At 41.1% G+C, this 27,296-nt stretch overlaps 1 protein-coding gene across 2 annotated transcripts in view; it reads right to left on the bottom strand.

Moving 5' to 3' along the window:
- Window positions 1–6,332: 6,332 nt before the first annotated feature.
- The window catches only part of SOBP (sine oculis binding protein homolog), a 135,941-nt gene continuing 114,977 nt past the window's right edge, over window positions 6,333–27,296 (bottom strand). For both annotated transcript variants that reach the window (XM_073336934.1, XM_073336933.1), the window contains 2 exons: window positions 23,171–25,125; window positions 6,333–6,421 (listed from right to left, as the gene is read on the bottom strand). In XM_073336934.1, the coding sequence (XP_073193035.1) occupies window positions 23,173–25,125 (1,953 nt within the window). In that variant the 3' untranslated portion in view covers window positions 6,333–6,421; window positions 23,171–23,172. The remainder of the gene's footprint in view (window positions 6,422–23,170; window positions 25,126–27,296) is intronic.

The raw sequence follows: 27,296 nt of genomic DNA, 5'->3' as shown, positions 1-27,296 counted from the left end.
GAATTGAAAGTGGGCATTTTTTTAAACTATTAAAACAGAGGCAGATCAGGAAGTTTGTGATAAAGAAAAGCCAGGTTCTTGTCTGACATGTAATCTCTCTTTTGGCTTTAAGTAAACCTGCTCCTTCAAGGCTGTGCCATCAACAGGGTCTGGCTCAAGTTTCACCACTAAATCTTAGTCAACAATCTCTAATCTGGACACTGGGCTCGGGATTCAGGCTCAGGTTGCAGTTGGAAGCAGACAACAGCGACAAGGGGGTGGAGGGGCCAGGGGAAAAAGGCAACCTTTGTTTCACATCTGATTGTCCAAGCAGGCCTGAACTGAGGTCATGTGTCATTTTTTTGTCATCAACAAGATAAAAGTTTGCATCACTCTGGCCTTGAAATTGCCTTCTTGACACTTATATTAAGTACAGAAAATATATATGTCCAAGAATCAGGGACACAAGTTTGTGGTGCAGCTCAGATTTGGAGTTCTTTTCATCTTTCTGACATGTGATACCCTGCCATAAGCTGCCTGCAGTGAGGTTGCTATGCAGATATACAATTTCTGAAAAGTTACACCAGGAAAACTAAAACCTACTGCTGGATTAGCTTTTCACAAAGAAGCAGGATAAAATGTGTAGCCGATAAACTAAAAAGGTGAATTAAAGTTTCATGAAAACAATCTCCCTAAAAAAGGATCAATAAGTATAAAAGTATCTTGTTGCATTCCTGGCCTTTGGTCTGATGGCTTAACCCAGCTACTGTATATAATAAAGGAGATACTTTGTGTTTCATGGCAGAAAGTGGGGGGATAGAGGGGAAAGAAAAGCCAACCAAATTTCAACTCTCTTTTTCGTCATTGTTGCTGCCTCACGATCATTTTATTTTGAAAAATAAAGACTGGGATAAAAAAAAATATTGTCCAGGGCGTAGAGCCAAAAATATGCCAGCACTTTCCCTCCTCACCCCACCCTCAGCCTTCTAGGCCAAAAGCCTTAACAAAAGCTGTTTTCTGTGTGGAAGATCTCTGGGTCCTCCTCTCTCTTTCCTAACCCCTAACACAGGAAATGATTTTATAATTCACATTGTTAAGAAATTCAACTCCCCACCCCCATTCTCTGGATGCCAACCTACAATAAGGCTCTGGCCCGTCTTTTTTCCTCTCTGACCCTTTTGTGTCAAGCTCCTCTACCTGACCCTGCTTGTAAATCACTCTTTGGACCTCTCCACCAGCAAGTCAACGGCAGGATTTCCCTAGGGCTCTGAGGCACTTCTGTTTCGCTCCTGGTGACTGCTCCAGCCACTCCCCAAATGCTCCGGCATCCTGAATGACTGCTGTGTGGGTTCGTTTTTTCTCCTGGTGGAACATTCCATCATAGCGGAGACAGTTGTTCATTCCTTAAAAAGCTACCTGTAGACTAAAAAGAGCACTGTAGAGGGGGAGGAGAGGAGCACAAAATGATTTATAATCCATTAATACATACCACTGAGGTGTTTTTTCAAGGGCCCAGACTAATAATAACAATTAGTAGCTAATAATTCTTCACACTTCGCACTTACAGAGTACTATTAAATCTCAAAGGTGGCTGACATGGATAAGTCATTTACACTACCTGAGCCTCACTTGCCAACTTTAAGCAGTTAAAATCTTGCAGTGTCTTGGATGATTATTGTATTTAATTTGTATAAGGTCACACTCCTGATTGTGAAGTCATTTTTCATTTGGTGCTCAGACTGAAGACAATGAAATTCTGCTGGCGGAGGCCAGGAAATTCAAGATTGGGAAATTGAGGAGCAGGAAAGTGATGTGACCCACCCAAGGTCACACAGCAAGTCAGTGACAGTCCTGGTAATAAGCTCCTGACTCCAAGTCCAGTGTTCTATCCTAGTAACTTCCAGGCCTGGCTACCACAGAGGGCCTGATACCCCACTGCATTACTTCACTGAGTTACTCCCATGTAAAACTGGAGTAAACACAGTGATGAATCAAGCCCAGACTGTCTATTGACTTTATTATCCATGCTAGATGCAAAATGCCTACAGGCTCAAGAGTATGTCCTTATAACAATGCTACCGCAATCACTCAAAGTTCCGCAGTATTTTGCTACTACTGTATCCTACAGCTCTTATGAGTGGCAATGTTTTAGACTATGCCTGTAGAATAATTGATATTGTTATTATTTCTTATTTAAATTTGATTTTAGTGTGTCCTCTTCTTCCAAGTCAAAGTTCCAGAAGTGCTCAGACTAACAGTTGAGTTTGATCAGGATGCAATAGAGCCTAAAATAGTCTTAGGGGCAAATGCCACTGTCAGTTACATCTCTGTAAATCCAGAATCATTCCACTGAAACCAACATTTATCAGAGTAAATTAAAGCAGAATTTGGCCCTTCATTTGTGCACATAACTGTTATTAAGTGAAGCCTTGTGGTCGTCTCACTACGTATTCTTTTTTAAGCCCATTTTTAAAAGCAAGGCATCAAAGTTTGGGCCACCACTTCCATAGATAGGCACTCCAAATGGCACTGAAATGCCTAATGAGTGTATCTGGGTGAGTGTTAATTTGGATGTCCAAGTAAGGCCTTGGGAATGAGATATCCTATTTAGATAATTATGTTGGTAACTTTGGCCCATAGTGACTATTTGAACAAAGCAAATTCATTTCAAACGTTTAGCAAGGGAAAAACTCATGAAATACTGTCATGTGATAGGACATTTTACTTCACAAAAGTGGAGTAAATATTTTTACATTTTTTATTTTGTTCTGAATCCCCCTCAGTCAGTACAGGAGGTAATTAATTCAGGGTCTTTACAGGGCTCTGTCCTTCTTTTTTTTTAGTCAAGAGAAAAATTCTCACTGCCTTCTATGAGAGCAGGAACAAGCCTTTATTCAATGAGAGCCTATGCTGCTTTCTCACAAAAAAACCTCTTGTTAATTTCAGTGGCAGCATGAAGAAATGCAGGCCTGAGATATAGTTTGTTAGAGACCTAGTCTAAAGCTTCTTCTATTCACCTTGTGAAAAGATTCTGTGTATCTCAGAACTGTGCATATGGAAGAACTGCAATGACTTCTCTTATGGGTAGGAACCTACCTGTGAATCTCTCAGGGCATCCTGCCTTTCTTTGGTTGCCTTCTAGGTATTACACTCTCTCAGAAAAAAACTGGCTTGGTCATTGCGGCTATATTGTGTGTAATAAATAATAATAATAGTGAGCAAGCATAATGGTGTGCTACTTTGCTGAGATCCCATTAATCACAAAGGAACAAATGTATCCCTTGCTAATTCTACTCATTTTGTTGGGTTTGTACCAGGAATGAATTTGGCCTAAAAAAAAAAAAAGTTTTCCTTTGCATGATGTATCATACCATTTGGTCTAGTTAGTTGAAGTTTCATGTGTACTCAGACACTTCTTCATTGGAGTGCAGCTGTCGATGGCAAACAGTGACCCAACCAAACTACACAAATTCTGATTTAGAAATTGGGATGGTTTGATAAATATAATCTAGGCAAATTTTCACAAATCCAAAGTTGTTGTGTAGCCCACCTTCAAATTGTATTGCTTTCTGAACCTCTTGCTTACCTTGTGATTTTTTTTTTTATATATTTTATTTCTGGAAAAAATAATTACAGAGAAAGAGAGAGATTGTAATCTTGAAAACGAAAGGGTTTTCAGAAGGGTCGCAATGTGTGCTAACAATCCTGGACAACTGACAAAAGCAAAATCAATATACACAGCCATCCTGGCATGGCCAAGTTCAGATGATTAAATAAAGATACAGGAAGTTGCTTACTAGGAAGGCAAGCTTTGGTGTACAGTTCCTTCAGAGCTGGCATGCGCAGTACCTTGCTTGTTGTACTTACCATGAAGCGTAAATGAAATCATCCCTCCAAAAGCAACAGAGCTCACTGAACATTTCAAAGTCCTCTAACAGTGAGGAACCAACATTGTGAATCCATAGGATAAAACTTGAAAGTTGAACACCACTGTATGATATTATTCAGAGCCTAATATGTGGGAATATGTGTAGACATTACAGCAACGTAGGTGAGAGTTCAGTGTGTGAAGATACTGAGAGTTGTGTCCTTACAGAAGATGGAAGAAATGAGTTGAAGCCTCAATCCTGCATAAAGTGCACTCAGGCTTCAACACTTGCACAGAGCTCCATTTAAGTCAATGAGGCTCTGCCCAGGATAATGGTCCAATCATATGGAGCTCTTTGAAAGATCAGGGCCTAACTCAACACTTTGAAGTGCTTTTCCCTTCCAAGATCACATGGAAACTGAGATATCATCAGAGAGGAAATAGCGTGAACATAGATTCAGCCTCTAAGAACCATCCGTCCATCTGTCTCCAATGGTAGTTTCCTGGTTTATACCTAAATTGTAAGCTTTGGGGTCAGGGACTGACTTTTTGTTTTGTATTTGTACAGTGCCTAGCACAGTGAATTACTGGTTCATGACTAGGACTCCTAGGCAGTACTGCAATACAAGTAATAATAAAAATAACACTTGTCAGGGTGCTTTTGCTTTTTAGATTTCAGATTGAATTTTGCTTGATCTGTGATCAGTCAGGGAGAGAAAAGAACAACTTTACGTGCATAGGAAAAAAAAATAAAACAACAGCACATTTAAGTGCATTTTTTTTCTTCGAGATTTATTTTCCTTTAATAAATCTGACACCAGTCAGGGAAAGAGAAAAGTGTTGTGAGCCCAGAAAGAAAGTGAGCACATTGAAAGTGCTTCGTGTCCTTTTTTTCTTGGAGATGTTTCTCTGGTAGCTCTTAGTAACTTCCCCGAGGCTTAGGAGCTCCCCCTCCCCCCCAATATTTTTTAAAAAGCGAGCTCGCTTGCCTGGTGTGTTTTCCAAGCTTTCACAGCCCTAATAAATAAGGAGCACCTGTAAAACAGTAGCTTGACTTGTTAAGTGACTTTGTACAAAGGAAAATATAGAAATACAGTATATACATAGTGCTCATAGTGCACCATCACTACAAGGCTCTGGTGTGACTGGCTTTGATACCCTGCTCCCAACTTCACTGAGACTAATAGGGACACTTCTTTTGCAAACTGCTTCTTGGTTCCTAACAGCAGCCTTATAGAAGAGGTGTACTCTGAACACTTGAGAGTGAACAATTGCTTTATTCAAGTTAGTAAACAGTTACACTGAATCACAAGGTGATTTGTATTTTTTTTCTTTTTTGTATTTGTCAGAATGGGTTACTCCACAACTGTCTTACCAATTCAGTGCCAGTCTACATGCTCTAGTGTACTTTTGGACTCTTGGCTACAACTGTACAAGTGCACACAAGTAAATTCTACCCTGTTATCCTCCACCCACTGATTGAGGATCGAATTGCACATTTCTCTTAACCATGACAGGAGAAAGCAAACAGTGAAACAGAATCATGGGGGAATCTTTCTCACTTTACCCCTTGTTTTCATTGGTTTGTCCATACCATTCTAATTATCATGAAAGGGCTATGCATATGGAGAGATTGTCTCACTGGCTTCCTGGATCACTGAAAACCATCAGGGTTGAAATTTCATCCAAGTCTTTCGTGACGCCCAGCAAATATTCCCCTCAGATTATTTTACACCTTGAGGGAATTTTGGTCTTTAGTTCAACACTCTTGCTCTGTTCCCAAATGGGGCGCTATTTAGGGGAATTTAAAGAGAAAGCTGAGAAGAATAAACATTTACTGAGTTCTCTTGGCATTCAGGCTCTGAAAAACCACAGTATAAACTATTCATGCTGCTTCTTACATCTGTCAAATCAAAAATTAAAAGCCATAAAAGTGTAACACTGAAAATATGGCATTAAAAAGGATAAAGGTGGCCTTTGTAAAAATAACAAGGAAAGTATATTAGCCAATAAAATATTCTAACTCTTCCTTTAAAAGTGCATCATGGGTAGGAGAGAGATGACTCTGAAGCGTTGCTACTCCAGTAAAACCCCTTTCCCCCATCAAAACGTGACTAGGTCCAAAACCATACAATGCAAATCACGATTCTTAGTGTAGCAGCAAAACCACAGCAGTTTTTGAAAAAAAAAATCCATATCATTGTCCAGTCTCAAATATCTGAATCTTGAAATCAGAGAGGGAAAAGTACCTACATTGGTCCGGGTGGTTTTTGAAACCAGAGGGAAAAATTCCCCAGCAAGAAACCAAGAGGAAAACATGTTCCTCCAAGGAGAAGAGGAGGTGGTAGTGGGAATGTGAAGCACATTACGTCGGTCCATGATAGGCTATCTTCTGGGCCAAAGGCACCCGTGGGACTGAGGCTTCCTCTGAGAGACTTAATGACAGAAGCTGCTTTATTTGTTTGACTTTTAGCCAGACGGGGTGGTGAGCGGCCCAGCTGGCATCATTCGGTGAAGTGACATGGTTTGCTCTGCTCCCTTTCTCCATGCAAGGTACCCTGTCAGTGAGCATTCCTGTAAAACAGACAAGAGGAGCTGGTCAGAAAGCGTTGGGGATGATTCATTGCAGGGAATGTGTGCACAAACTTGGGAACGCAGCTTAAAGCCCTGAGGGCAGCTTATGTAAGGACACTGGTTTCACTGCTTCATCCTCAGGTATGTCTGCCTGATACTACCAGGGCTGTGAGTACATGGAGAAGTCAGCAAAGCCTCCTTTGCAGCAAGATTGGTGGAAGTATATTAGAACATGGAGAACAAGCTCCTTAGAACAAGCTTAAAACAAGAGAGAGACACAATCATAATTAATACTTTTTGCCTCCCGCCTTTTAGTCTAGCAGATCAAAGGTGAGTAATAACCTCTTGCAGTTATCCAGTGCTCTTCACCTATGGATCTCAAAGTACTTTACAAAAGTATATGTACCATTATCTCCATTAAACAGATAGAAGGACTGAGCCAAGGAGGATATTTGATTTGCCCAGGATCCCACAGTGCCAGGAATAATGGTAGCATTGGGAAGACAGCACATATCTTCTACCTCTCATTTGCTTGTTTTAACTATCAGTAGAACCTCAGAATTACAAACACCGGAGTTACAAACTGACCAGTCAACTACACACCTCATTTGGAACCAGAAGTATGCAATCAGGCAGGAGCAGAGACAAAAAAAAAAAAAATTCAAATACAGCATAATACTGTGTTAAACGTTAACTAAAAAAATAAAGGGAAAGTTTAAAAAAATATTTGACAAGATAAGGAAACTGTTTCTGTGCTTGTTTCATTTAAATTTAGATGGTCAAAAGCAGCATTTTTCTTCTGCATAGTAAAGTTCCAAAGCTGTATTAAGTCAGTGTTCAGCTATAAACTTTTCAAAGAACAACCATAAAGTTTTGTTCAGAGTTACGAACAACCTCCATTCCTGTAACTCTGAGGTTTTACTGTACTACTGGTTGTCTCCCAGTAATTAGCCCTTCTCCCCTTTTTTAAGCTATCACAATTTAAAAAAAAAACTGTCTGAATACAATGTTTAGCTTCAGTATATTAAAGTCATGGATCATGCCAAACGTATCTTTCCATATCTTCCCTCTGAGTGGCAGAGCATTTGGGTCTGTACTGCAACCTAAGAGGAAGGGGGTTAAATTACCAAACCCTAACTAAGAGATGGGGTTTTCTCATATATCGTAGTTTTTTTTATTTCTGAGTGAAACATTGAGCTTACTGTGGAGAACTGGACTCAGCAGTGATAGGTGAACAACTCATCCTGGACACCAATGTTAGAGTTTGGTTGTTTATTCATGTAATTAGGCTTACTGTGCACTTGTACTCTAAGCACATTAGAAGGTTTTGAAACACACACCTTAATAAAGAATATTAGAGCAAGTTTAACAAATCTGCACCGTGCCCAGAAAACCTTCTCATCACCCTGCCTCCATCATACCCTGCATGACAGACTTCTCAATGACCCCCCTCTCCCTCCTCACTCAGTCTTCCCAGAGGAGTGCCTGACCATGTGTCCTGAAGATCAGCAACTCCAGGCTCTGGTGAGCAGGCAGAAGAGAGGCCAGAACCCAGGTTTCTCACCTAGAATGCCTTTCTGCCAACCTCTTCAGTTATACAATTATATAAACAGGGCTGACTCAGGCAAATGTATGGCCCCTTGCAAAGCCATGTGATTGCTCCCAGCTGAAAGCCCCAAGATGCAGCATAATACTTTCTCTCCCCCATATAACCCCACCCCATGCAAATGCCATGCCAGCTGAGGATGAAGTGAGTTCATTTCCATGAGAGTAGGGTGGAGGCATAGAATAGGGGAGCAGGCAGTGTATGCAGAAGTGCAGAACTAGTGTTTATGGAGGGAATTAGGGGAACGGTGGGTCAAAATTACCTATCAAACGGACGGGCAGGGAGCAGTGATGTAGCCCAGCGTTGCACCAAACAGGGAGATACCTCCCTTTCCCAAGGGGCTCAGTTATCATCACAGAGATCTCTAGCTGCTGCTCACTCTCCCAACCATGTGGCATTGAAACATGCATATTAAACCTCCCACTAGCTGTAGTGCCCCCATGACCTGGGCAGCTCTGCTGGCACCATGCTCTGTGGCAGCCCTGAATATGCTTTATGGTTCTTCCACTCTTTGCCATGAGGACGACAGGAGTTGTGCATGGGACATAAGTACAGAGACATAGGGTATCAGAGAAATTCACACTGCAGGTAAGGGAACAACAAAGTGGACTGAGGAGGAAAATGTTGCCCAGTGCACATACTGAGACTGATAATATGCTTTAGGATTTCCCTCTAAGGTTTTAGAGAATAATGGAGTCCAAGCCATAAGATTGTCTCAGTGTGCACCCAAAGCATTGGGACTGTTTTACAGAATTAAGAAAATACCCAGTAGCTTATTTACTTTTATAGTCTTTGAGATGAAGTTACAGGTAGGGAATAGGCATGCAGGAGAGGTAGAAGATAAAACTCCTTGCATAATACTGTAACCCAGACTAGCAGAGTGAGGAGTTTGTCCTGTCTAGTGGCCAGTCCACATAAGAGGTTTATGGATCAACTACTGACTCTAATTAATGAAGCTATAGCCCTTTACCTCAAGCAGTAGAGGCTCATGTTTTGAGCACTGAAGGTCCTCCTGGGTTCATACCTTGCTGTCAGCCTAAGCAGAAAGTCAGTTACAATAGAGTTTGTGATCATCTTAGACCCTTGAGCTGAGAGCTCTGTGATATAAAACACTACACACCTATATACATAGTGAGAGGGTATAAAACACTAACGGAAAACAATTTTTGTCATTCTTACTTTTTTCAGTCTTCAACTCCAACCGCAGCATCAAATTGTTCAGAAACAATATGGCGACTGAGCATTAGGCTTAGTCCCGGGTGATCATTGATGTGGGCTGGTGGAGTTTTCCGTCTTTTAACACAGTACTTAATTCAACCAGGCAATGAACATGAAAGCTGTTGATGCGCCAGAAGATGCCTGGTTCATAAATGGCCCCAGGGCGAAGGCAAGCCCATAATTTTCTCAGGGAGGCTCTGCTGAAGTCATAACCACAGGAGTGCAGCTGACGCAGGCATGAGAGCATGTTCAGCCCTATAAACTCGCTGGGGTCATCTGTTATTTGTAATAGCTCAGTGCTTTTTAGCAACTCTCCAAGTAGTTCAAGCTTTACCATTAAAACCTTCCCCTTTGAACAGTGAGTGATTTATCTTTCCTCTCCATGACATTATAGAAAAGGCACCACATCACTAAAGCTGGGGGAAGCATTTCTGCACACAGAGCTCTGACATTTTATTTCAGAGGGGACCCAAGGAGAAAGTTAGCTGGGCTCAAATTCAGAGTTCCTTACACAGTTCTTACCACGACAAATTCCCATTAACTTCAAGGGTATTTTTTTTTCATTCATGTCCTGCAAACTCTGGGTCTTTTGTTAACAATGGGTCAGATATGCAGCCCCTGGCCTCCTACTCCTGGCAGTTGGAGCTCTAACCTGTACAGACCTTAAAATCCAAACAGGGATGCATGGGACTTACTCTGTGTGGCCGAGCAGGGCTAGAGACAGTATTGTCGTAAGGGAACTGTGATATTGAATTGTCATACAGATACATTGGAGTTTGCCTGTAGATAATGCAATGGTCTCTGTCAATTTTATATTTAGGGAAGAACTTTCTGGGAGAAACTGGGAAAGAATAGGAGAAAGGATGCCAACTGCTAACTATTGCTTCTCTGTCTAAGATCTGCACCTATTCCTAGAAAAGCCTTCAGTGAAATTGCACCAGGTTAAACTAGGTCTAACTCTGGACCTTTTTCTCTAACCTAATTTAGTCTATCCATTTGGACTAGGGTATACTGTTAAATTAACGACTGGAATTTGTAAATATCGGCTGCTGCCATCTGACAAGGCTATTCGCCTGACCCTTGTCAGGTGATTAGAGCCAAGAAATACAGCTGAGACTTTTACTAGTACTCCTGTATGTCAAAAGTCAACTAAATCACTGGCAAAAATGGAGCAAATAAAACCCACAGAGTCCCTCACTCTGGACAGGAACTTGAGAGTTAACAGGAGGCAGTGGTTGCAGTTATTCCAAATTTACCAGGGAGCAAGTCCTATGGAAGAGCAATAGGAGAGAAATCCCACCCACAGGTACCAAAGGTAACAGCAGAGCTGCCAGGTGAGACCATTGGCCACTCTTAACAGCACTCCTGCACTTCACACCTTTCATACAGGAACTACAATCCAAGAGTAAGGAGGAGAAATCCCTACCAAACAAAAGAGGGAAAGGAAGAGCAGATAAAACCAGGGACACAACAGGTAAAGGAGAGGGAAGAAAAAAAATTAGAATATTTTGCCAAAAAAGTCACACATGTTGCTCTGTGAAGAGGCTGGGGGCAGGTGCAGATGAACAACAGCATCTTGCTCTGAGCCCCTCACCCCACCCAAAGAAAGGAGAGTTGAGATGGAGGCTCATCTCTTTTCTACACTGTCAGGCCAGGTGCTGAATAGCACCTCAAAGCTGAACAACAATATGCTGCTATGGGAATTTTGTGGGTCTTTGGCACCTTTGAAAAGCAAGCTGAATATCGAAAAATGGAGGCACTCAAAATCTGTGGTAACTTTTGAACATTTGTTTATCTAGCAATAGCACTTGCTACCCTTTTTTATTGCTTTGGTTTTTGCTCTGAGACGGTTCTAATGAGCAGCTGTGACTACTGCAACACAAAGACAGATAGGACCACACTGTATGGATGTTATATACATGGCTCCCAGCTCCAGGTGAGGTAAGGGAACATATGGAGAGGATAAATGGAATCTCTTCTCCCCCCTTATAGCCTACACACATGCGGCCCCAAACACAAAGGGACCTTCATAAATATTGAGCCCTGAATGCATATGTAGCTCTCCTTTAAAGCCAATGAGAACAGATTCACATGTGTGCATTAGTGAGCAGAAATTGGCCCTGTGTTTGGTTCCATGGAGTGGGGGTTGGGTATGGTGTGACTGTCACGCCATAACATGTTCTGGGTCAGCTTTAGGTTATTATTTTTTAATTTGGTCCACATCCATGGGGCAGGGCATTTCTACTTTCTATTTAGGACTGCATTTTGTTTTCCAGAACTGCTGAGATTGGGTCCATTGGACAGTCTGCAGTGCCCTGGCAGGGAGCAATTATTTTTTAAACTTAAAACATTTTTAACATCAGCGATCAGCTTCTTGTCTGATCTTGCTGACGTGCATTTCTTTTCACTTCTGTGCTCCCTCATGGTTTTGTGTTATTAAGATCAGGAGGGCAGACACACAGATTTCAGCCAAGATTCATAGATTCCAAGGGCATATGCAATCACTGTGATCATCTAGTCTGAACCCCTGTATACACAGGCCTTCGAACTTCCCAAAAATAACTCCTAAAGCAGATCTTTTAGAAAAACACCCAATCCTGATTAAAAAAATCGTCAGTGATGGAGAATCCACCATGATAAATTGTTCCAACGGTTAATTACTCTGACTGTTAAAGAATTATGGTCTTATTTCCCATCTGAATTTATCTAGTTTCAACTTCCAGATTGTAATCAAGTTACCTCTTAGCCCTCTCTTCGTTAAACTAACTGGATCGAGCTCTTTGAGTCTATCACTATAAGGCAGGTTTTCTAATCCTTTAATCATTCTTGTGGCTCTTCTCTGAACCCTCTCCAATTTATCAACATCCTTCTTGAATTCTGGTCACCAGAACTGAATACAGTATTCCAGCAGCAGTTGCACCAGTGCCCAATACAGAGGTAGAATGACCTCTCTATTCCTACTCAAGATTCCCCTGTTGATGCATCCAAGGACTACATTTGCCTTGTTGGCCACAGTGTCACACTGGGAGCTCATGAGTATCCACCAAGACCCCCAGATCTTTTTCACAATCACTGCTTCCCAGGATGGAGACCCCCATTGCATAAGTATGGCCTACATTCTTTGTTGCTAGATTTATACATTTACATTTAGCCATATTAAAATGCATATTGCTTGCTTGCTCCCAGTTTACCAAATAATCCAGATCGCTCTTTATCAGTGACCTGTTCTCTAAATTATTTACCATTCCTCCAGTTTTTGTGTCATCTGCAAACTGTATTAGTGATGATTTTATTTTTTCTTCTAGGATGTTAATAAAAATGTTAAATGTCATAGGGCCAAGAACTGATCCCTGCGGGACCTCACAGGAAACATACCCGTTCAATGATGATTCCTGGTTTACAATTATATGTTGAGACCTATCATGTAGCTAACTTTTAATCCAGTTAATGTGTGCCATGTTTGCTTATATCTTTCTAGTTTTTTAAATCAAAATGGCATGCAGTATCAAGTTAAATGCCCTACAGACGTCTATTATACAACTCTATTACCTTTATCAACAAAACTTATAATCTCATCAAAAAAAGATATCAAGTTAGTTTGACAGGATCTATTTTCCATAAACCCACGTTGACTGGAATTCATTATATTACCCTCCTTTAATTCTTTATTAATCGAGTCGCATATCAGCCTCTCCGTTACGTTTCCTGGGATCAATGTCAGCCTCACAGGCCTGTAATTATCTAGGTCATTGTGTTTACCCTTTTTAAATATTGGCACAACATTAACTTCCAGTCTTCTGGAACTTCCCCAGAGTTCCAAGACTTACTGAAAATTCACATTAATGGTCCAGTGAACTCATCTGCCTTCTTTTTTTTTTTTTTTTCACATTCTGGATGCAAGTTATCTAGACCTGTTGATTTATATATGTCTAATTTTAGTAGCTTCCATTTAACATCCTTCTGAGATACTAGCGGAATGGAAAGAGTGTTATCATATGATATGAGTAGATCATCTATTTTTTCCCAAATACAGAACAGAAATATTTATTGAACACTTCTGTCTTTTCTGCATTATTATGGATAATTCTATTATTTTCCCATGGACCAATACTATTGTTAGGATTTTTTTTTCCTAATATACTTTAAAAACTCCTTAATGTCCTTAACTCTGCTGGCCATAGATTTCTTCTTGTGTCCCTTTGCTTCCCTTATTCAATTTTCCACAATTCCCAACTTCTGATTTACACTTATATTCATTACTACCTACTTCTATCAATATAGATGAACTATGGCTAGTTCAAAAATTATTGTTGCTTATGTCTGATGTCCCCATCCCGCCCCCTCCTTACAGTTGTTGTTCATTCCTTGGTGCATTCCTAGGGTAAAATTCATCCCATTCCCGTGTCTCTCTTAAATCCTTAAAACAGAGTTTAACAGTGCATAGGGCCCTACATAAGTTCTTTGTGCTGAGGCAAATCCACTCCATATAACAATTTGTGTTCCTAACCTCTCACATTAATAACCCTGTCTCCTACAAACAAGCAAAATCTTTTCCTCTTAGCCAATTCTCATTTAATACCATTTTTGTGTAATTTCACACACTTTGCAGATAATGATCAAAAGATTAATGAAGCTCCACAACATTTTCAGTTTTACTTTTAAAAAATCAGCATTTGTGGCCTCCCCACTCCCCATCTCCCACTGATCGCTGAAAAGGGGGCCCACTGGCTTATACTCTGGTGACACTGAGAGACACATAAGCCAGTAGCATAAAAGCTAGGCCATGGTAAGAGCAGACAAACTCTGCACTTCTAATCTCCGCTGTAAGAATGACTTATTCTGGGGCCTCTGGCAAATCACTTAACCTGTTTGGGCCAGGCTCTGTTCTCGTTTACATGGAGGTTGTTTGATGTCACAGCACTGAAGCAAGGCTGCCAAGAGTCACGCTTCTGTCGCAACCCTGCCACATTTGGCAGCAATGTGGAGCGTTCCCCCAGCTCTGCTGAAACCTTATGTGTTCAGCAGGACTGGCCTGTTATCGCCAGTTTTGGCCTCCAGGAGCTGCTGTGGCACCAGGGCTGAGCACGCTCCCCTCAGGGTGTTTTCCGTGCTGGAGCCAAGTGGGAAAGGAGCAAGGAGGAGCAGCTGGCAGCAGCAGGAAGAGGCGGCAGCAGCAGGCAGAAGGTGAGGAGAAGGGGCTAGAGAGCGCCCCAGCTGCCCCGCAGACATCCCCACTGAGGTCCCTGCCCAAGTCCACTCGAGCACACACCCATACACGCGACACCTGCAAGGTTTGTGCACGCAGCGCTCTGCCCCTTGCTCAGGGATGGGTGTGTTGACTGTAAATTGAAGTTTAGGGTCATATGTAAATTATTTGCAAATATGTCAGCTGCATCTAGCTTATTTGCATAAAATATTACACATGGAGTGGCATAGAAGCTGGTAGGTGGGAGTGAAGACAGTCAAGTCACAGCAGTGTAAATGAGATCAGAATCTGCCCCTCTGCTTCAGATTCCCTGTCTGTAAAATGGGGGAAATAATACTGAGCTATCTTGTTGGGCTGTTGTGAGGGCTCCTTAGTTAATGCTTGAAAAGTCCTACAGAAGTGTTCCGTGTGTGTTGACTTGTTTACTGCTTCTGTACAAATGTTACCTATTCTGACTCCATTTACACAAATTATAAGATCTTGGGTTATATTAAAAGAGACATTTTAAAAAACTTATGTTTTGGATTTCTTAATATTAAATACGCAAATTAAAATACAGCAGCCACAACAAAGACTGTTAGGTCCTGATCCTGCAAATTGTTGCCACCCTGAAGCCAGTGGGACTACTTGTCTGTGTAAGGCCTACTCCCACAGGCAAGCGTTTGAGGAATCAGGCCCATTGTAGTCAAGACCCTGAGGCTGCAACCACGGGGCCTGATTCTGATCTCTCTCTGGTTTTACACTGACTTTAGTGGAATTTTTCCTGATTTATACCAATGTAAGGGCCTGGTCCATCTCCCACTAATGTTCGTAAAGCTCTGATTCATTTCAGTCATGCAGGATCAAATCCTGAGAATAGAATTCGATTTATCTAGTTTAATGGGTGCAGGATAGGGTCTCAAGTAGCCAAAAAGTCTTGCAGATTATGGCAGAGGAGGGGATAACAATCAAGAATGTATGGAGCAAATAGCTTGTAGCTGGAACATTTTACAGGTGCAGTGCCAGCGGCTTTAGAGTGTCCCTTGTGATTACTGGTAACAGTTTAAACTAGCAGTAATTGTTGCAGAGTTTGCTGTTGTTTAAACTTTTCTACAAATATAGAGACAATGTTTTTATCGCTGGTTCAGCAGTAATTGGTAAACTACTGCTGTATAATGGAAAATTTGCATCTTAATTGAACTAAGAAAGTAGGGGACAGCATTCAAGTCTGTAGTGACCTCATCATGTACCTCTTCTTCTGTATCAGTATTCGGACATCACTAGATTACAGAATTCCTGTGGGAAAGGGGTTTTTGGATAAAGTACTTAAAAAGGGCAGCTCAAGTGGATCATAAAAGCATATAAATATTTGAAGCATGAGCACGCAATAAATCATAATAATATTAAGATTTACATTTAGCCACAAGGGCTCCAAATAAATAGCTGAAAATTGCTTTAAACATAGGTTTAAAATATCAATACGTTGTTGATGGGCTGCAGAACTTTACAAAGAAATCTGAACCAGAGAGTTGTTTCCTTCTACACCACCCAATCTCCACAACTTTAAAAAAAAATACGCTTCCATAGAGGATGATTATATTACACAGTTTGAATGTCCAAAACAAGGACTGGAAGATGACATGTAGCGGGGGGTGGGGGTGGGGGGGGGTGTTCTTCCAACAAATGCAGTTCAGCCACTTTGTATCTAGATAATTTGTTGTTGTAGGTTGGCTCAAATTTAAGACAGTAACATTTTAGAAACACTTGGAAAACTAAACCAGCCGCAGGAAGGATATTATTACAAATTGAGACACATGTTGTACAGGAATACCATTCTTTTCAAATACCAAAAATATGTCTGGGGAAGCAAATCCATGCAAATGAGACTGAGATGGGGCCTACTCTTGTAAACTGCTGAGCACCCTCAACTCTCACAGGAGGCAGCGGGAGTTGAGGGTGCTCAGCCTCTCGCAGGATGAGGTCCATAGATTTAATACGCTTTTTTTTTTTTTGGAAGCAAATGTTTTAGATTTGCTGGCTCTGTACAGATTCCATGTTTACTTGATTTGTTGCTTTCATGGGATCAGCAAATACACTCCCAACACTAAGCCCTTTTCATGTGAGTATAACATAGTTCACTATCAAAAGAATACAAATGACCTGATGTACAATGAGGAGCACAACGGAGTAGCAAGGCTTCAATCTGGTAACGCAGTTAAGAATGTGTTTAACTTTAATGCTTTGTGGGATGGGGTCTAATGATAGACAAGGACAGTCACCTGGCGTTTAGACGTAAATGGGGCTCTGTCACAATTAGTTCAAGACCTTCCAGGCCAGAAATCTGGGAAGACATTATTGCTACTTCACATGAATCTTTTATTTACTTTTTATATGCATTTGCATTTTAAAATGGAATTTCCTAAATCCTAGTGCTCCATATTTAATTATGTCCATCTCTTGCACAACTGTTTCTTCTGGTTTTCAACTCAAGTTCAGGATTTTTGGGAGGCACTCCTAATAATGTGAACTCCTAGGGCCAGCTCTCCCCATAGGTCAGGACTTTTGCATGGACATTTTCAATCGTTGTTTTAGTCTCTCCTCATGCATATGAAGGCAATAATAACTTCATAATTTCTGACAGTGTTTCTGCAAGAGCCTTCAGTTCTTATGGTAAAGATCCATAAATGTATTTCAGAACAGCTGCCTGTTCTGGTTTCTGCATTTGAGCATGAGCTGTGATTTTTTCCAAACTTTCCCTGTGATACAGAAACCTTGTATCCAAATAGTACAAGAGTAAATGACAAAATGAAGAGCTTGATTCTCCTTTCATATCCATTTTACACCAACTCTACTGAATGGAATTACTTCTGCTTTACATTGATGTAAAAGGGAGGATAATCAGGTCCTAAATGTCTGAAAATGTTTATTTCTTTGGGGCCTGATATCAGAATCATTTATGTGAGTAACCATATTGTTTACAATCCATCTGAATGAGGCCTACTCACATGAGCAAGGGTTTGCAGGATCAAGTCATTGGTTTTCTCTTTCCTAAAAGAAGTATGGATTTTCTTCTCTTTTCCTGGGATGCACACGTTTCACATGTGGTGCATATGGGGTCATATCGGCTTAATGTGTGCTTTGAACGTGGTGTTCATTTTGTTTTTTTAAAATAAGCTTCTTCTCAGAAAGGTCACAGAGAACAATTACATCTGTAGCAATCAAAGTAACCTTTGGGGTAACCCCACTGAAGTCAGTGGTCCCAGTCATGAAATATTTGAAAATCCCAAGTGGCCTTAAATCTACATGGCCCAGAACCCCCGCCTGTGTTAATTGTTCTCGCTCAGTAGGAGAGATGACAATTTACACCAGCTGAGGAATTGTAATTTGTATGAAAAGAGGTGCAGGTGCTTGGCACCTTTGGAAATCAGGTCATTTTTACGTAGGTGGCTAAATATGGTTTCAAGAGCATGGTTTTATGTTTGAAAATTGTGGCCTATGGCAGTCGATTCTGTGGAAGAGTAAAAGGACCAGATCCTCAGCTGGTATAAATCAGCATAGGTCCTTTGACTTCAATAGATCTATGCTGATCTACAACAACTGAGGGTCTGAACCGTGGTCTGCTACTTTACTCCCATGCAGGCTGAATTTAGTGGCCGCAAAGCCTGACAGTCTAAGATGTGGGAACTGAAATCTAGTACCAAGTACGTCACCACTTAGAGAATCATTTCTCTGGGAAACTCTCCTTTAATTTAATATATCTGAGTGCTATCTGCCATGGTGATTCACAAATGTAAGAATCAGGCATTGTTAGTTAGGCATTGTTAGTATCAGGCATTTCTTGAGGGCTGAACTTCAATTCCAGGCAAACATGTACGTGTTTGTAATGTAAACAGTCTCCCCCAGAACGACTGTTAAAAATCAGGTAAGATGCCAGGTATAGGAGTTATTTTTGGAACAGCTTTTGCCTGTGGAGATACATCAGTTTACCCCAGCTGTGAATCTGGCCTATAGAGCTGTGTCAACAAAGATAACTAGCAGGAACCATTTAGACACATAAAATATGTTTTTGTTTGACATGTAGGGCCCGATCCTATCATGGTCAGTGCATTGAGGGGAGAACAGGATGCTGGTAGATACACAGAGATGCTGCAGTGAGGGTGTCATAGAAAACTATTAGACAGCAGAAAGGTTAATATATATGTTCTCTGTCTCAGGATTCCCACGACCCACAGCAGGATTTCTTGTGCTGGGCCAGTGGGGGAGGAGGGGATTTCATAGTGGGATACATATGACTTTGGCCCTGAAAAGAAGCGTTCTACGCTATGTGTGTCATTATGACCACAACATAGGCACTAGCCAGCTGCAGGACTAAGTATATGACCTACTCAGCAAACTGTGAGCCCATGGGGACAAGGTGCATGGGCTAGAGCAGTAGTTGGCCTGCTCTTAGCTCTCTCCGTAGAGCTACAAAGCTATTCTGCTTGCACGGAGTAAGAAGCCCCAACCTCAGCTTCCCCCACCTCTGCACCTGTGTGCGCACACACACACACAAAGGTAGGAGCTAGTTCTGAGTGTAGCCATGTGTGCCATTTAATTTTATAGTTCAATTTACCTGAAGTATTATATGAAAGCCAAATGGTCTGTAGCATTTTAACTTGTTCACCTTAAAAACCACTTACACTGAAACTGTAGGGTTAAAATGATTCTGCCTGGATGTACTATGTGCATGCGGCCAACACTATCACTGCTAATTTTAGAAAGCTCACACCATTCAAATTTGAAACAATTACACCCAGCAAAATATTCCTCTCATGAGCTGCATGCCTGCCTTGCACTGAGGAGCTGGCACTGAGGGTTTTTAGCTGGTTTCTTGAATTGCATCAAGCTAGACCAGCTTGACAGTCTACACCCTAATGGAGAGGCTAAACTTTAACATGGAGGGTTATGTTGCTGATTAGCATTTCCAATAATCAAGTAATTGGTATATTATATAATCTAGAGTGTTGGCTACTTGCCCAAAAAGGTCACACTTGAACTGATTCCTTTTTACAGCCATCCATGTTATTATTCCTCACATTCTATCTGCCTGCCCAGAACTCTATCATGGATGGATCTGGATCATTTTCCTCAATTAATACAATTTGATAGGAAACTAAATTCAGGAAAAGTTACATATTATGTCACATATGTTCAGATTTCCCAATTAGAGGAGCCAGAGGGAGAGAGAGCTTTCAGGACTGTTTCTTCTAACAAGTTAATGAGATTCTGGGACCAGCATAATAATTAAACTGCCAGGGCCCAGGTCATCAAAAATGAGGGACCAAATCCTTCCCTGTGTAGCTTATTCCTGCACGGGGACTGGGAAGCTCCATGTGTTCCTGAGTCTGTACGTGTGGAGTTTCCTCATCCCATTGCCAAGGGAGGTGGGTTTTATCTCTACCCTCACCATGGAACAGGTAGGGGGGTTGGGCAAAAGAGCTTGTGGCTAGGGTCATCAGCACAGAGACCATGTGCCTCAGAATTGCCTTCTGTTCACACCCACAGATACCTATCAGAACAAAGCTCAAGACGTTGGTTGCAAATATATTTGGGGCCTATCCTCCTCTTAAATGCAACAGTGCTATTCAAGTTAAACCATAGCCACAGAAGCAGCATCCTCTAGGCCTTTGGTAGTATGCATTCTGGAGGAGCTGGACTGCCATGGGCAGCCCCAGTCCCACTGTCATATGTTGCTGGGGAGTCGGGATTCATAGCGAGGAGGAAGAATTAAGCTAAAGTTGATGGTATTAACAGTGATTCAGTGATTATTCAGTGATTGCCCATGGAGCATGGGGTTAGAGGCTGGGCAACAATGTTTTGTTTCTCCATGCTCAGCCACTCTGTACCCACGGAACATCACCCCCGTGGAATGTTCATAGAGGGGCTTCTTGACGCTGGAGCGCGGGGCGGGAGAGTAGGACTGGGGAGCTGCCATAGACCTGGCGTCACCCCCCTGGGATTGCTGTCTTTTTATTTGCAGTGGCAAAGGAGAGTTTAGCCCCATCATTGGGTTCTATGTGAAGCTAAATAATCAAATCATTTCAAGGGTTCATCTCAATCCAATATGAGGTTTGTGTGGGTTAGCTGTATATGCTCTAAAGAAACACTGCACCCGCTGGCATTTCACAGAAACTATGGCGTCATTTGGAGTGAGGTGACTATTCACATCATTTTCTTCTATAGGGTATTTTGGGGCTATGCTCTTTCTTTGGAAATACAAATGGATTCTGCCTTTGCATTTCTTTTGTGCAACTTTTTTCTTTTAAGTCACAGGTGACCATTAACCATTTTCTGTGCTATTACACACAACTCTTAAAGGCACTGTAGACACCTGGGAACTGAAAACCTACCAGTAAAATAAGTGACAAAAACAATCCATACCCTAAGAAAAAGAAATACCAAACTATATATACACATCTTTGTGAACAGGAAAATGATTATTCATTCCAGTAATTGACTGATAGTTTTCAATGCTAGACATGCTGATGCTTGATGAATTTAAGAAGTGGGGGAAACAACAACTGACTCATGAATGTTCCTCTTTGTGTCTTTTGGGTGCTGTCTGTCTGAGCTCAGGTTATCCAGTTTCTGTGTGGAATATTATATGCAAAGTTATGTCACATACAATAGTGTCAGCACCACAAACAGATAAACATCTGAATGAAGCCAGAGCTTTCTGAGCTGAGAGTGCCTAACTGTGGAAGATGCGGTAGTCTGACTGATGTTAAACTAAAGTGAATTGAGCTCAGGTATAAACATGGTGTAGACACTGTGGATTGAGGTAAATGGGATTAATGCAAAAGGCATGGGTTAGCCTGATAATAATTAATAGGGAGATAGTCAAACAGCAGTATTCCCTATAGATCAAAGCACTGTTCCGATGTAAAGCATAGTTGTGTGTATGATTATACAGTTTGGCTCGAACAGTATTTATTATGATATGAGCTCTGACCATAGCATAGCAGTGTTTGCAACAAAGATCTTGATGCTTTAATAGCAAGGTAATATAATATGCATACTGCAAGGTCCATTTGTTTTCCCTAGCTGTGAGGGGCTGGAAGATCTTAAGTATGTTTTCAGCTTCTGGGTTATTATATACGTTAATTATTGGTCCAAGAAACTTACAGGTGTAGTCCATTTAATAAGTGTATTTTTAAATGTCAGTGTGTGCCTTGAGCATAGGATAGGGGTTCAATTTCACTGAACGAGTGTGGACATTAAAATAAGTAAATACGTGAAAAAAACTCTTTGTGAGCAAAGGGAGAGCTCATTCTGTATTCAAGGGTATAAGAGCAAGAACAGTAAATACAGTGGTCCCCATATAAAAAGTTAGCGGTTATCACATCCCAGTGTCTGTGATTGTGCACTTATTCTCTATTATGAGCATAGAGGAATATTGCAGTATCCCAGATACCACAACATGTTAATTGCTAATGGATACTGAGCTGTTAATGGCAACTTCTGTGAGTCATTACTGCACTACAATGGACAGCACAAACTATGATTTACTGGAGGTTATGGAATACTCTACAGATTGTAATAAAATTTGGCATGTCACCAAGCCATATCCGGCAAATCATCAGTATTTGATTTCTGAATGGATTCTTGTAACACCCACCACTCTCCTTTTTTTCTTAAAGAACCTCTCCAATCTCATGTATCTAAGGGAAATGCAATTACATTGTGCACACACGTTTGAAGCAAGAATAGACATATATTAAAGTATTAATTTTATAAAGGTACTGTTTTGTCACCAGGACTCAGCAAATTGGGGGGGTTGAAGGGAATGGGTTGCAGAACGTTTTTGCCTCTGGATTACTGTTTCATCTCAGTGGGGTGGAATTATTATTTATTATTTATATTGCAGTAGAGCCCTCTGGCCTCAGTCACGGACCATAATAAAAAATATAAATTTGAAAAAGAAGTGCTAACATGCTTTTAAAAGTGAGAGAGATGGACTGAGACAGGCGTCTGGGTTGTAAGGGAGCGGAGTTCTACATCCTAGAGGCCACCAGGACATAAACATCACTGCCAGTTAACCTGAGACAAGATGGTAAGATCCCTAATGGGAGATGGGGTCTAAGCACAGATACCCACTGGATCAAAACTCAAGAAAGAACTCTTAAACATAGCCAGGGCCTACACTGCTTTTAACTCCACCAGTGCCAGCTTGAAGTCAGTGTGTTACTCTGAATGCAGGTTGGAGTAATATGATTGTGGTTAACCAAAACAATGAGTAATCATGCGCTGAACTAGCAGCAAGCTGTGGAGTTGGTCTGCTCTGCTGAGGGGGAATGACGATAATTAAACATTGTGGTCATGAGGACATGACTTGCCGGTACCCAATTGGGTTAAACATTTAAAACCAGATTGACTGCTCAGACCTAGAACTTGTGATAGGTAGAGATCCATGAGTTCAGACATACACAACACAAGAACTTCACAGCCAGCACCATAGCGGAATGTTCTGTGAGCACAAAGCTGAAGACACTGCCGATGGGTGGAGGATTGACAGATACAAAGATGATACAAGACAAAGACAATATTAAAAACATAAATAATAATATTTTCTCTTTTTTTGTTAATAAATCGGAATCTCTCTCTTTGTTTTACAAACGCCATATCCATATGAGTGTGAATCATACCTGAAAACACTGATATTCATTCTATTCACACAGAAGGCAGTAGTGGTTACACAAACCTTTACTTATTCTGATTTCGAATTCGGAGACACCTCCTTTTCAATGGTGGCTCCAGATCCTCTGGCCCTGTGCTGAGTATTGGCGTTGAGATTATACATGGTGCCATAGCAGTCTTTTCTGCTGGTTTTGGCACAGGCTGGATCACACAACCTGTCTTGGGCAGCATCCGCAAAGCATATGCATGGTCCTCATCTGCAGGGTTGTTAAGGTTGGGGTCTTGCTTGTCTCCCCCAGTGAGGGGCTCTTCCCCCATCTTCTTGCCAGCCTCTCCTTCTAGGTGGCAGTTTGATGCACAGTTGTTCTCCTTAACAGATTCCAACTCACTCACTGCTGGCTCTTCTTGAGGTTGAGGCTTTTTCTGCTCTGGGGATTGTTCTGAGTTCTTAGAACCCTCTGTGCTCTTTGTGCCATTCACAATGACATTGCAAACTGCTGCACTAGTTTCTAGTCCTGAAGTGCCAGAGGCCAGTGAGACAGGACCACAGTGAGCTGGGTGGCTGCAAGGTAACATTTTTGTTTCAATTGGGCTGCAATTGTCCCTGCAGTTGCTGCAGTTCCTTTTATCTGAGCTACTCAAAGCCAAATTTACAACACTGTTAGGTTCACGTTCAACTTTAACTTGAGCATGTAAAGCCCTGTGGATAACATTGTGTAGCCTAGACCTGTGCCCTACAGTTAGGTCTATCACACCATCCTGTGGACCCTGTAGTACACTGGAAAAACTAAATTTATTGTTCATTGGACTACTAGGTCTCACAGTCAAATCAACAACTTCATTTCTACTATGCTCCTGAACCACTTGAGCTTGATTTAAGGACTGGCCCGAACAGCTAGGTGACGAGTCGGAGGATTTAGAAGGCCCTTGCTTTGACTCTCTAGGGGACGTAGAATTATTTGTTGGCTTTGCCCCTGCTGCATCACTGGAGGTACTTGGAATGAAGTTTTCACCATTGCTGGAGAAGCCATTGGGGGGCTTGGAATCATTGATGTGAGGGATGGGAATTGGAATAGGGATAGGTACAGGCAAAGGAACAATGACAGGATATGGCACTAAGAGGGTTGGGGGTGGCACCAGTGGGGCAAGAGATGGCAATCCAAAGTTCATCATCTGTGGCATAGGCATAGGACCATTTGGCATCATGCTGACGGGGGGAAAGGGAAGGCTAGGTAAAGGAGCTCCGGGAGGGTGAGGTGGTAGTAACCCTGGGGGATTGCCAGGCATGGTAGGTGTTGTTGGGGGATGAATATGAGGTGATAGCATTGGCCTGTGCATGGGGCTGGAGGTGGGACCTATATTCCTGGGACCACCTGGTGGCGGACCAATTCCAGGAATCATTGGATTGGACAAAGGGCTATTAGGATTCGAGGCATGATGAGGTGGCCCTCGAATAAATGGTGGACGAATTTGCTGCATAATTTGCTGTTCCATGAATATGGGCAGAGGAACTGGCCCCCGGTTTGTCATCACCATGGGAGGGCTTCGAGGTGGGACACCAATTGGAGGCACAATGCTAGCAGGTGGCTGAACAGAAACTGGTGGAATATTTGGATTCTCATTCATGGGAATAGGTTTGGGAACTGGCGTGGGGATTTTAGTGACAGAGCAGTTGGCAGTGTCAGACGGAGAGGCAGTGGTAGACGCTGATGGTCCAGGGCCTTGAATTTGGCCAGCTGCAGACACTGGGGATGGGGCCTTTCTCCGAGCATCTGCTAGCGGTATATTCCAAGAATCTGGAGTCAGCAGCTGTACCCCAGTACCTTCTGCTTTATTTTCGACTGGAGGATGTAATGTGCTGCACAGTCCAGCTGGAAGATTGGCCTGTGTCTCTTTGTAGAAAATGTCCATTTTGTACTGATTGAGACATTTTGCACTGCAGAACTGAAGCCTTCGTTCCCCGTCCCCAAAATCCAGATACTCTTTTGTGTGTCTTATGTGCTTACACCAGTCACATACCTACAACACAGTAACAAAATCAAAACAGGTAAGAAAAGTGATCTTCTCTTTTTGGTGTAATTTTAATAGTCATTTTTCAGTGCTTTCTAAATATCTGATTTATTTCTCTAACAGGGACAAATTAGAAACGTTGTGTGAAAATTACATTTTTTTACGTCAGAATATAACTGAACTAAATGTCCCAAATTTTTATGGCCCTCCTATTCTTAACTCTGTCTTATACAATACATTAAATATTATATATACATACTGTGGAGGAGATCCTCAGCTGCTGTAAATTGGCATAGCTTCACTGACTTCTTAGACGTAGCTTCTATGACAACTTAAGCCAGCTGAAGATCTGTGTGTGTGTGTGTGTGTCTCTGTGCACCTGCACATGTATGTGGCTATGTACCTACCTGGTACATAACCTACATGTTCTTTGACATGTTGAGTTGCTACACGATAAATATGATCAAGAAACAATTTGAAAAGGATTCCAGAAAGTTCCTCAAAAATGACTGCAAACAACGTCTGCTGAGCTACAGCACCTTGTAACATTTTACATTATTAACTGTGTTAGATAATAAGTTGGAAAGGGAGACGTATTTTAAATGGTATCAAAAACCAAAAGCACCATACATCATTTGCTATGCGTTCCAAATAGAAACTTGGAAACAGTCATGAAATCTGTGTAAGGTTCAGATATTCCCAACTTGTGATGTTTCGACAAGCTGGAATTATTTTCTGAGCTGTTTGCCCACTCTTTTCACTAGTCACTTTGTGTAAAACTTCTTGGCAGATGAAGTCTTATTTAGCAACTTTTCAAATACTATAGCAAAAACTTAGTATTACAGGCTTTTTCTTTTTTTCTTTTTTCCGTTTTATTCCTTTCTGCGCTATGACTGGTGTGGTGAAGGCATTGCCAATTTTTTTTTTTTAAGTAAGGATACAGAACTAATTAAGCTGTGAAAGGCTTTCTCAACTGTAAACCACTAGACACCAAAGTTCAAAAAATAGTCATTCTAGGCTTCAGAATCCATTACTTCAGAGAAATTATTGTGATTTCATTAACACATTAATTTTGCAACACCAACAGCTCTCACAGATGGTGAAGACATGATCTACAATTCAAATATGACTCTTGTTTGCACAAATGCCTTTCCTTCATATGGCATTTTAAACAAGAATTAATATGAGTAATCTTGCGATAGCTATAAACAGATAAACAGATGTCAGATTTTTCAGTGCCTTACTTTTTGACAGAATGTTACATACACAAGCCCTCCCACCATTTTTTGTCATTTATTTGAATTCTCAAAATATTCCATACACGGAGACTTTAGCGCTCTCTATAATCAGTATGTTGAGCCTCTGACCATGTCAGAATACAGTACTATATTGGGTGTATTCTTACTTTTCCGAACAGCTTTTTTAAGATGACTGTCTTTACATTATATATATATATATATATATAAAAACAAAAGAAAAGAATATCACTGTGAAATGGCAGCTTTAAAAACATAATTAATTTTAATAACTATTGGCCATATAAACAATTCAAAACAACATATGTCGGACATTTGATTACTCATCTCATTTAACTCTCAGCTTTCTTTCAATATAAACAGTGATGACATTTTAGAGTGTGTGTGTATGTATATATATATATATATATATATTTAGTTATACTATTTTTTTTTAGCTATGTAGCTCTTTGATTATCCTTTAACCATTTCTCTCTTTCTCTTATGCACTGTCTCTCTCTCTTTTTATTCACTCATGAGGTTTTCATCCTGACTCAAAGATTTTTTAAAAGTATTAAACTAAATGATCCTTTGACTACTAAATCACCTCTGAAGTCTGGAAATCAATAGGCCAGATCGTCATCCAGAATAAACCAGTGTAGTTCTATAGAAGTCAAAAGTGCAGCACTGATTTACACCACCTGAGGATCTGGCCATATGTAGCTTGTTATGCTCAATGCAGTCTACATTCTCATTTCCACTGCATTGATCCAGACAAGAAAGAGAGTTTCACTGCACGTTACAAACCTTACAAATGTGGCAATCCCTTCAGAGCTGGAAAAATAAAAATGTAATGTCCTACAATTCAAAATAAACTGGTAAACTCATAACAAAAGCACCAACATAAAAGCCTTAGCTGGAAAGATGCACCCAGACCTTTCTAGG

The sequence above is a fragment of the Lepidochelys kempii genome, chromosome 3 (assembly GCF_965140265.1).
Source record: "Lepidochelys kempii isolate rLepKem1 chromosome 3, rLepKem1.hap2, whole genome shotgun sequence".
Classification (NCBI taxonomy): Eukaryota; Metazoa; Chordata; order Testudines; family Cheloniidae; genus Lepidochelys; species Lepidochelys kempii.
Note: the sequence above shows the minus strand (reverse complement) of the source record. Positions and strands in the feature narration are given on the sequence as shown.